The sequence below is a fragment of the Artemia franciscana genome, chromosome 4, assembly GCF_032884065.1.
Source record: "Artemia franciscana chromosome 4, ASM3288406v1, whole genome shotgun sequence".
NCBI classification, from domain to species: domain Eukaryota; kingdom Metazoa; phylum Arthropoda; class Branchiopoda; order Anostraca; family Artemiidae; genus Artemia; species Artemia franciscana.
Genome location: NC_088866.1, coordinates 1,852,033 through 1,864,409, shown reverse-complemented (window position 1 = coordinate 1,864,409; position 12,377 = coordinate 1,852,033). Strand labels below are relative to the sequence as shown.

Here is a 12,377-nt window from a genome sequence, read left to right as displayed (position 1 = left end):
TTCCATTGTGTTGACGTCTATCTTGTTACTATCTTGTCAACTATCAAGTTACTATCTTGTTACTATCTTGAAATGTCCATCTGATGCCATATCAGGGTGTACAAGATTATAGAACAACGAAATGTGAGTGGATACTAACTGATCGACTTTTCGATCAGTTGGTTGGTCACTAGATCATGGAACTTGAGACCAGATGAGCCCCTCCCCTGATCTGCGATCATTTATTCGACATCATGACGTAGAAAAAAAAACTTAACAACTTTCCGTCGTATTAATCAGACTATAGTTACTATCTCAAAATGTTCATCAATGCCATATTGAGGCATACAAGATCCAGAGGAAGGACGTGGAATTGGATACCCTCCGATCGACTTTGCCACTTAAATATGACTAAATCTCACAATTTGACACCATACGAACCCTACCCCAGATTTCTATGATAGTCTTTTCTGTGCGACAAAACCTAAGCAAAAAAACATGAGAGTCAAGTCCCTCATAACTAAGTCAATGATACTCAGTTCACCAATATTTTAGAGCACAAATAAAAGTCCAAAATTACAGTAATAATACAGTCCCTACTAAGTCAATGATACTCAGTTCACCAATATTTTAGAGCACAAATAAAAGTCCCAAATTAAGGTAATAATATAGTCCCTACTAAGTCAATGATACTCAGTTCACCAATATTTTAAAGCGCAAATAAAAGTCCCAAATTACAGTAATAATATAGTCCCTACTAAGTCAATGATACTCAGTTCACCAATATTTTAGAGCACAAATAAAAGTCCCAAATTACAGTAATGATATAGTCCCTACTAAGTCAATGATACTCAGTTCACCAATATTTTAGAGCACAAATAAAACTCCCAAATTACAGTAATAATATAGTCCCTACTAAGTCAATGATACTCAGTTCACCAATATTTTAGAGCACAAATAAAATTCCAAAATTACAGTAATAATATAGTCCCTACTAAGTCAATGATACTCAGTTCACCACTATTTTAGAGCACAAATAAAAGTCCCAAATTACAGTAATAATATAGCCCCTCATTACTAAGTAAATGATACTCAGTTTATTTTAGAACACAAATAATATAAGCGTCCTCACTTATATTAGTATCACCTCTTGTTGTTCTTCAGCTACCTGCCACGGATAAATCACACCCTAAGAAGTTGGCGGGAAGAAAAAAAAGCAGAAATTCCCATACTAAAAAGTAAAGATAATTACTTAATAATTTCTGATATCTCTTTAAAGTAAGACCCAAATGCTGTTTGCTGTTCCAAAATATGTTTCTTATACAAAATATATTCTTCGTCCTTTCTTCTCCTGTCCTCCTCTTCTTTCTTCCGCAAGTCCTCCTTTCTTAAAATTTCTGCTTCTTTAGCCCTCAATTCAGCCTTAACATTGACCATCAGTGTCTGAAATGTTTAAATCGACTTTAATTTTATGCCTGAAACGTTGTAATATCAATTTCAAAAAATTTTTAAGATTAAACATATTACCTTTGAAGCATTTGATTTTATAAGAAGTCGATCCCAAATATCAGCTAAAAAATATTCACTGTCTATGCAAATTCCAAATATCTACAAAAAAATTCCAAGAAATGAAAATTTAATTCTAAGAATACAGTAAGAAAGTTTATTTAACAGTATTCTGGCTACATAGCAAATAGCCGCCATCATAGCGCTTCTATGATCTTTTTTTACTTTTTCCGAATTTCCCCAAACAAAAATTTATTGCTCCAAAACATTCCTTAAAATTAACGTTCATAAGAACACTAACGTAAACGCAAAATATAAAAACCCATAATTAAAGGTAATTTTAACTGTCAGGGAAATTTTGGAGTACCCAATTTTCAGGAGTACACAGCTCGCCACGGAACTGTCTTTCTTCCATACCAAGAAAAATCAGAAACTTGATTTAAGGGAATCTGCGTTGATTTTAAACAGGTATAATATAAACAGAAATTAAAATTTGACATATTGTACTATACACGTAACAACATGCGGGAGCAAATACTGCAATAGTAATAATACTTAAATGAATGAGTTAATTTTTCCAAAGTCAGAAACGTTTCTGGAATAGCATATTAAATAATTTTTTTTCACCCTGACCTTAAATTGGCATGATAGAAATGAAGTTTCTGAAGCTGTTTCAAGTTTAACTTTATTAGGAAAAGATAGAATTAAAAAAAACCTAAACTTGACAAACAAGTTCAGACGGTATATTTAAATATGTTTTCGTCAGATTCACAACTTTGAGTTAGTTTAAAAAAAAATAAAAAATTAAGAGAAATCAATTAAAACGCTATTTAGGCAACCTCTCTAATGTTTTATTTTATATCTGTAATGTTACTTTAAAATTACCTTAAATAGTACTTCTGATTACTAAATACTGAATTAACGATTTCCACTCACTATTTTAAAATGCTAACACCATAGGCTTTGCAATTTGAGAAGTAAAATATTATTCCAACTTTCAGTTGATTATAGTACCCCAAAAGCTTTTAAATACATCTTAAATTTTTGTACTATACATTTTGTAATATAACAACATTTTGTACTACAACAATTTCGTAACAAAATATAAACAATCTTTTTATAAAAAATTATGATTGGGTGAAGGTTCTTGTTGACTATTAATAATTGCCAGTTGTCGGAACGATGGGTATTTTTGAGGTTTCTAATTAAGATTTCTAACTCTAGACCTATTTGTAATGTTTAAAATGGGCATGATAGGAATGGAAATTGAACTATCAAAGCGTTTTTGTACATCAGCGTTTTTTAAGTGAAAGAGCAAAGACCTTAAGAAATTATTATCGGGCGAAGGCTCTGATTGTCTGTTGGTAGTTGTCAGTTGTTCAAGCGATGGGTATTTTTGAAGTTTCCAAGGGCGATTTCTAACTGTAACCCATCCTTATGGTTTACAATAGACATAATAAGAATAGAAACTGACATATCAAAAGTGTGTTTGTATATCAACGTTTTTTAAGGGAAATAGCCAAGACCAGGAAAGAATTACAAAAGGCTATTGGTAAAAGGACTCTAGGGTAAAGGCTCTGGTTGTCTGGTGTCAGTAACGTTATTACTTTATAATTAATATTCCAATCATTTTAAATCACTAAATATTTCTTTCCTTTTTACCAGCTATGACAATTGTCCTTTTTTCTTCGATCGGTTACTTCTAACCCCAGACAAGAATGCCCGAAATTTGTCGAGGGAGGGGCAATAATAAAACTATTTGATAATTTGGACAAGAAATGCCCCAAAATTTAAGACAATACCGTATTTTAAAGGGAGCGAAGAGCTAGGTCTTGAGGCCCCCTTATTTCTTCCGCAAATCCACCTAATTAGTCCACCTAATTAGCACTGTTATTAATTTTTTTAAAGACAGATCGATCAAATCGAGCCAATGGCTCGATCGGTTCGAGCTATTTTTCAGTCTTCAATTTATTTCTCGAGACATTCGGTTTTTCCAAAATACATCCGTTTCTACTTTTCTAGTCACAATAATTATTGTTGAAGGATAAATCGGTTGACAAAAATCCCTTTTTCATGACACTTTCATTAATCCCACAAGATTTGTTTGAAGGATCCCTCCGTCAGAAAGACTGTACCCGAAATTAAATTTAGACCTCCCCCTTCGTGAAAAATTTTCAGACCTTTCCCCCAGAACCCCGTCCTTTCCAAAAAACGGCCTTGATTAACAGACGACCAGAACCTTCTTCCGGTAGTCATTTTTTTGGAGGTATTTGCAATTTTATTTGAAAGACGTTGGTTAGCAAAAATAATTTGACATTTCAATTCCCATTCCATTTATGTTCATGTGATAAATACCCTTAAGGTTCCATGGGTGTTCCCAAATCTAAGGAGGTACTAAAAAACAGAAAGAAAAGATAAAGCCTACCTCCCATTTTTGGTCACAGCGCTCCTTAAATTCTGAAGCCCTTCTTTCTGCCTCAAGCTGAGCCGATTGCATTTGTCTGTCTAGAGTTTCTCGTCTAAGCTGTGCTTCGTCTTCTCTAGACTTGCATTCTACTGCAAATCGCTTTTCTTCTTCTTCTATTTTCGTTTTAAAGGCAAGTATTTTATCGTCAATCCTGGCCTAAAATACCAGAAAACATTGCCCACCATTAAACGAGAACCTTTGAAGTCATTCTTATTTGCAAAACAGATGAAGAAGAAGGAGGAATTTATGAAAACTGAAGAACTTTGACAATCGATACAAAAGATGAAAAATAATTTGAAAATTCTTTTTACCGTCACTTCTGTCCGGAAATTAAAAAAAAAAACACGTTTTTTTTAACTGAAAGTAAGAAGCGACATTAATAGTTAAAACGAACAGAAATTACTCCGTATATGAAAGGGGCTGTTCCCTCCTCAACGCCCCACTCTTTACGCTAAAGTTTGACTCTTTCTCTCAACTCTACTTTTTAAAACAGTAAAAACTTTAGCGTAAAGAGCGGGGCGTTGAGGAGGGAACAGCCCCTTTCATATACGGAGTAATTTCTGTTCGTTTTAAGTTTTAATGTCGCTCCTTACTTTCAGTTTTAATTTCTGAACGTTTTTGAATAATGCTTGTTTTGATTTTGGCACTCCGCACATAAATAATTAAAGCAAAATTTGCACATTAATTTTTTTTGGATAAATGGCTTTCTCATAGTTTTGATAGGACGATTTTGAGAAAAAAAAGGAGCGGAGGAGTAGGCCTAGTTACCCTCCAATTTTTTGGTAACTTAAAAAAACTAGAACTTTTAATTTTATGAAAATATAGGAAATTATGTGAAAATATATGTAACTTATGAATTAACTTAGTAACGAACTGCTAAATTCGTGTGTTTTTATTACGTATATGAGAAGGTTCGCCCCCTCGTCAATACCTCACTCTTTAAACTAAAGTTAAAATTTTGTCTCAGTTTCTTAAGAATGACTCCTGAATCACAAAAGGCCGTAGGATAAATAGTTGAAAGCAATGAAATTATATTATTTATATTTTAATGCTGCTCCTTACTTTCAGTTGAAGAAACTTTTTTATATTTATTTTTTCATTGCTCCTTAAAAAAATGCATAAGAGTCCTGCACCCTCTTCATGGAAATTATCTTCCCCCATGACAAATTCTTTCATGGAATGTTCCCCCCGCATAGCCCACTCCCCTCAATCCCTCCCCCAACCAAAAAATCCTCCTTAAAGTGTCTGTAAACTTTCCAATAACCGTTACTATGTGTAAACACTGGTCAAAGTTTGTAATTTGTAGCCCCTCCTACGGGGACTGTGGGTGAGTAAGTTGTCCCCAAAGATATAGTTTTTAGATACAAAATAATTTTGATACAGTCACTTTGGAAAAAAATGAGCGTGGGAGGGGGCCTAGGTGCCCTCCAATTTTTTTTTGGTCTCTTAAAAAGGTCACTAAAACTTTCAATTTCCGTTAGAATGAGCCCTCTCGCGACATTCTAGGACCACTGGGTCGATACCATCACCCCTGGAAAAAAAGAAAGAAAACAAACAAACAAATAAACACGCATCTGTGATCTGTCTTCTGGCGTAAAATTCAAAATTCCACATTTGTAGATAGGAGCTTGAAACTTATACAGTAAGGTTCTCTGATGCGCTGAATCTAATGGCGTGATTTTCGTCAAGATTCTATGACTTTTAGGGGCGTTTCTCCTATTTTATAAAATAAAGCAACTTTTCTTAGACTCGTAACTTCTGATGGGTAAGACTAAGCTTGATGAAACTTATGTATTTAAAATTAGCACAAAAATGCAATTCTTTTGATGCTACTCTTGGTATCGAAATTCCCTTTTTTAGAGTTTCGATTACTATTGAGCTGGGTCGCTCCTTACTACAGTTCGTTACCACGAACTGTTTGACAATAATAAATAACAGAAACTGTTAAAGAAAAAACTTTATATCAATTTTTATTGGCAAAACAGAAGCATTAATTCATGGAAATAAAAGGATTTCGCCAATGGAAAAACAGACAAAAAATAAAATTTGTATTTTTTTAACGTCAATTCTGACCAGAAACGGCTAAAAAACATTGCCCCCCGTTAAATCAGAGCCATTGAAGTCATTCTTATTTGCAAAACAGACGATGAAGAAGGAGGAATTTATGAAAACAGAAGAATTTTCACAATCGATAAAAAGATGAAAATAATTTGATAAATTCTTCAACCGTCACTTCTGGCCTAAAACGACAATAAATAATTCCAACCGTTAAACAAAAACCTTTGAAACAATTATTTTATGGAAATAAAACGTTAATTTATAGAAATAAAAGGATTTCGTCAATCGATAAACAGACAAAAAAAAAAATTTAATTTTTTAACGCCATTCCTGGCCTGAAACAAACAAAAACATTGCCCACAGTTAAACGAAAATCTTTGAAGTCATTCTTACTTGCAAAAAGAAGAAGAAGGAGGACTTTATGAAAACAGAAGAATTTTGACAATCGATAAAAAGATGAAAAAACAATTTGATGAATGTTTATATCCTCACTTCTGGCCTGAAACAACAATAAATAATGCCAACTGTTAAACAAAACCTTTGAAAACATTCTTATTGGCAAAATAGAAGAAAAAACATTAATTTATAGAAATAAAAGTTTCGCCAATCGAAAAAAAGACAAAAAAGAAAATTTGTATTCTCTTTAACGTCAATCCTGGCCTGAAACAACAGAAAATATTGCCCAACGTTAAACGAAAATCTTTGAAGTCATTCTTATTTACAAAACAGATGAAGAAGGAGAAGGAATTTATGAAAACAGAAAAATTTTGACAATCGATAATAAGATGTAAAATAATTTAAAAATTTTTTTTTTACCGTCACTTCTGGCCTGAAACAACAACAAAAATTACCAACTGTTAAAGAAAAAACAACTTTGAAGCCATTTTTATTGGCGAAAAAAAAAAGCATTACTTCAAGGAGGTGAAAGAATTTCGCCAATGGAAAAACAGACAAAAAAGAAAATTTGTTTGACGTCAATCCTGCCCTGAAACAACTGAAAACATTGCCCATTGTTAAACAAAAACCTTTGAAGTCATTCTTATTTATAAAAGAGAAAAAGAAGAAGGAGGAATTTATGAAAACAGAAGAATTTTGACAATCGATAAACAGGCAAAACAGAAGAAAAAAAAGCATTAATTCAAGGAAATGAAAGGATTTCGCCAATGGAAAAACAGACAAAAAAGAAAATTTGTATTCTAAGAACAAGTATAAAATGCAGTCATCCAAGTATTTGAGTTTAACCCCAACCCCCTCATTTTTATTTGCTATCAACCAAACTGATACGCGAGAAAATTCTTTCAAACCTTTTGGATGTCTTTCTTTTTGTGAAAAATTATTTAATGTCCCTCAATCCGTTCTGCAGATGAAGGATGACATATTGGCAAAAAGCGACCTTGTCAACCAACTAGGGTCAAACAAGAAGCGGGTCGTACCTGAATAGGATCGGGGGAGGTAATAAGGATAGATTTAAGCGAAATAAACGCCCCCCTCTGTAAGGAGGGAGGCTTCGAATGTATTGGGATGAAGGAGAAGCGTGCGTAGCTGTATCGGCATCTGGCGGCTTGGTGCTGCAATGAGTTTTTAGCAGTAGTAATAAATGTAACGATTATTCAGGGCGTAAAAAATGCAAATGATTGGTTAGATCTGCCCCCCCCCCCTTCCTCAGTCATGTACATGACAAGATAACATAAAATTACCTCAGCAAATATTCTTGACTTTTCATTTTCCTTTTCAAGAGCCTTCTGAGCATAAAAACTTTGCCAAAGAGATAAGTCAACCATTAAATCACGACACTTCTCTTCTATTTCTTCGTTTTGTTTAACATCTAAAGTCGGCTTTCCTGAAACAAAATGTCAAATATTATTGCAGTACTCACTAGACAGTCTTTTTTAACGCGTTTTTAAATTTTTTATTACTATGGATCACGGTCCATTCTTTATATGGATCAGTCTTTTTGAAAGCTAATCACACATTTTCTTAATTCTGAAGAGAAACATTACCATGCCATTTTAACCCATATCTACATGCAACAAATAGCCTGATAGTTTAAGCCTAGCCCTATTTCTTAAGACCCATTTAATGGCACGATTTTTAATCGCGATGGTGAACATTTTAGCCAATCAAAATTCTGTGGAAAACAAACTGATCGGTCAACCTTGACTAAAGTCAGCCTCATTCAAGAGAGAGGACTTATTTAACAAATAAAAGACTATACAAAAAAAAACAACAACAAATATTTACCAATAATCCTTATGGCTTATGCGGTCTTTCTCCAAACTAAAAACAAATAACTTACCAATGGAAAAATAAATAAAGAAAGAATAAAAAAAAAGAAAATATAAAAAAAGAAAGAAAAGAAAAGCTTGAGATTCTGTAATATACTAATCTAATATAACGATACTCTTCTATGCTGCTTCCCTACTCCATCCATAAAAAAAAGAAACAAAAATCGTAAATACCAAAACAATGGTCCCTAAGCGACCTACGAAAATTCGAACTATTATTCTCTTAAGTTATATTAGAAGGGAGAGACTCCCATATAGAAGGAAGAACATGACAAATCGAAAATGCAGACCTTGTAGACTTCCTAACCAGTTTTCTGATTAATGACGAATTCGTTGTCCCATATTCAGTGTGATCTCTCTCAAACACGCTAATCAAACATTCAGGTGCATTTTATGCAATATGTCAAACATGAAAAGGGCCTTATGAATATTAAAAAGAACCGGAACTGGTAAAATAGTCTTTTTTTCATAACTATCCCTTACTGAGAACCGATTATCACAATTAATAAGAACCCGAATCGCTGACCTTCGAAGACCACGTAATGACTTCAAATGTGTCTCAAAAGTATATGACCACAACAAACAGTAACTAATTAATTAAGGATGGACAATGGACAAATAAATCACTCAAAGTATATTAACTGGGAAAAAATATTTCAACTTTCAAAGAATCCCTACATTCCGAGCAATCTTAGATAATGTACACTGTATATACTTTGAGAAGCTAAGAGTCTCATACACTAAAATAACAAGATATTTCACAGACGATTCACGCTCAATACACTGAGATCCAATATTTAATTCCTTCAGCCAATGATAATAATTTGGCGATCTAAAAAAAATTATCCAAAAGGATTTCTTATAATTCAGCTTCAGGTAATTAATCTTCATCCACATTACTATCCTTGATATACTATCTCATGTCATAGTTAGCAATTCATTTTCTGTTCTTGCTGCCACCATAAGACATATGTCATCAGTAAATCAAATTAAAGCTTGATTAGGGTCCTGTTGCCTTGGACACTACCAACTTTAATATGCAGCCCACCAAGTGCTTAGTACTGGCCATTTACACATAATGCAAGCAATAACGGTCCCAAGGAGGACCCTTGTCGGACTCCATATCTTACTTTATGATCTATTGATGGACCTCCAATTACAAAAAAGGGCTCGATCTTTAAGATAAGAAACAAAAAGTCATAGTACATTCCTGCGAATGCCTCCATTTTCCAATTTCTTCAATAAAATCAAATGGTCGCCCCCCCTCAATCCCTTGATCTGCACGCTGAAGTTTTCTAGTTCTTTAAAAAAGCTTCTAATTCCAAATCAACAGTTCTTGTGTTTCAGCAGTCATTCATAAAGGATTGGGACAAAGAAGTCAAAATTTATCTGAAAGAGCAGTGGATTACTGAGGGTATAATTACCCTCATGGGATAGTTTCTGTTCGTTTTAAGAATTAAAGATGCTCCATACTTTGAGTTGAAATTTCTTTTATTGAATTTCTGATAGTTTGTCAAATCAGGCAGTGATAAAGCAGAGGCGCCGTTTTTTTTATCTTTATTTATTTTTATCTTTCCTAGCGTTAAAATATTTTCACAGCACTATGAATCCACCAAAGTACAGCAAATTAACGGTTCCTCCTTAAGCTGAGGCACCGTTTTTTCTTAAAAAAAAACAAACAACATAAAACAGAAACAGGCAATAAAATACGAAATATGATGATAAAAAAAAATTATGCGTCAGTTAACAGGTCGTCCATATAATAAAGAAAAATCTATTATCGATCCGAGCGCAGAAGAACCCACCGTCCTCCTCACAGATAGGTTGACCTTAAATCCTCCCATACACCATGAGATTGTCGTGCCATGACATTGTGCCATGACAACTACCTGGCAATGGAAATTATAGGTCTACACCAATTGATGACTGTGATGAAATTTTGGAAAAAGGTCGTTTAGAAATGGATTATTTTCACAGTTCTGGAAGAATTCGGTATTAATTGTGCTCTCTATATAAAGTTGAAAAAACAAAACTACAAAAAACAAGTTTTCTTATAGACATAAAAGGGGAATCTGAAACACAAATCGAACAAAAATTATTGCGCCACAATTTATGGAAAATATATTAGCAATAATGGTTCAAATCAACTGAGCAATGATATTTCTCTGAACTGGCGGAGTTATGTAGAACTAACACTTTACTGAAAACATAAACCGACGCAAAAAAACAGGATTAGGATCAAAAAAGACCTTAAGCAGCCTGCAAGTCTAAAAAACTTAAGCAACCTCTGGTTTCAGTAAAGCGTTAGTTTTAAAGAATTCAACAAACACGTCTAGGGAAATATCACAATTCAGTTGATTTGCACCAGTTTAATATTACATAGCAGATTTGTATTGCATAAAATATGAGCCAATAATTTATATTCATTTGCTCTTTACTTCCATTTGCATTTTTTTTCTTTTTTAAAAATTAATTTCTTCATTTTTAGGTTTTCATAGAAATCACAAAATTTCCATAGAAAATTCGTAATTACTGCTTTTACTTTTTTGCGGAGGGCTGAGGAGGGTTCAAAGCAATAACTGTGATTCTATATAAGAGATTTTGGTGATTGTTAAATATTCCGACACCACCCAAGAAATGAAGTAAGGCTAATCGTAATGAAATGTACCAAATTACGATGAAAATATAAGGTTTAGAAACAAAATTATTAAAACTACTACAAGGAGTTACGGAGAGTAGGCCGTCCAGAACGCATTACATTAAATACCTAACCTAAACAACCCGTATATATATAAAATATTCTTGAATTTAGTGCATACTAAGGTATGTTTTGTCTTTATTTTGCCCGTAAGACGGTTAATAAAATAAAACAAAAATTCGGGAATCAAACCATCATCTAGAAAATCTCTTGAAACCCTCAACATAACGTCCCTTAGAACATTTCTCAGGAGATAATACCATCAGTAGAAAAATATGTCGATAAGGTTAGATATAAAATTAGATATAGGTATAGATAGGATATAGATTATTTATAAGATATAGATAAGGTATTCTAGATAAGACTTATGCCAAAGAGTAACTTGTAATAGTGGTAACGCATAGTAACTTTTAAAAGTGACTTGTAAATGTGTAAACTTTTTTGGCATTTTTTTTTTGCGCTTAATAATAAAACAAATTCAGTGTAAATACTGTAACTGGCGAAAATTACTACAGTAATAAGGGTCTGGTCTGAGGTTTTGAGAAAAACAAAATAAAGAAGATTGGAGTAAACTCCAAGAAACGCCAAAAGCAAGATGGTGCTGGTGATGTTTTATCTGTTTCCACTGATACAAGTTGCCAATGCATTTTGCCTAGTGATATCAGCTAATAATATTGCAACAATTTAACATATATCTTAAAGGCTATTAAATATTAGGCTAGAACAAGGCTTACAGTGTTAAACTGTTGAAGTTTTAATCAGTTTGTTTCTGTATTCTAATGGATGATCTTTTCCTTACCATGGGAGCAGCTAAGTTAATCAAGTTGTTTTTCTTTCATTTTATGCCTTATACTCCTTTTTTAAGCCTTTCATAAATTTTGTTTTTGGTTGAATTAAAATAATAAATCTTTCATTTTTAAGCTTAAAAATTAACTTTATGCTTGACTTATTGCTACGAAATATAACAATTTTGTAACGACGAACAAAACGATAATAATTCCAGCCAGTGAAAACGTTTCCAAAAAAGCTTTACATAAAATGACTTTTTATATTCGAATAGTCATTCGATTTCTGATTATTTTTTTTTTTTATTCAGCTGTTCATTTTCTTCAGTTTTTCTCGTTCTTTTTTGTTCAGATTCTAAAAGTCTAACCACAAGGAAGCAGACTTTCTAAAAGCAAACATTAAAACCATTGTACAGCCAAGTAACGGCAGTTTGAAGCTTCGATTTAATGGTACAAAAATCCTTAACAAATAAAACAGTCACACGTCGACATATTTTAATCGAAATTTGGAAATAAGGAATGTTACATGAGTTTCCAAGATTTCGGACAAAAAACAGCACTTCGGGATCAAGCAATCCTCTAGGAAATCCCTTAGAACC

At 33.0% G+C, this 12,377-nt stretch overlaps 1 protein-coding gene across 1 annotated transcript in view; it reads right to left on the bottom strand.

The window, feature by feature from the left end:
- LOC136025843 (mRNA export factor GLE1-like) overlaps positions 1-12,377 on the bottom strand; it is a gene marked incomplete in the record, with an annotated part of 63,858 nt that overhangs the window by 32,947 nt on the left and 18,534 nt on the right. The window contains 3 exon segments of the mRNA XM_065701859.1: positions 1,232-1,422; positions 3,911-4,108; positions 7,708-7,850. Of these exon segments, the coding sequence (XP_065557931.1) occupies positions 1,232-1,422; positions 3,911-4,108; positions 7,708-7,850 (532 nt within the window).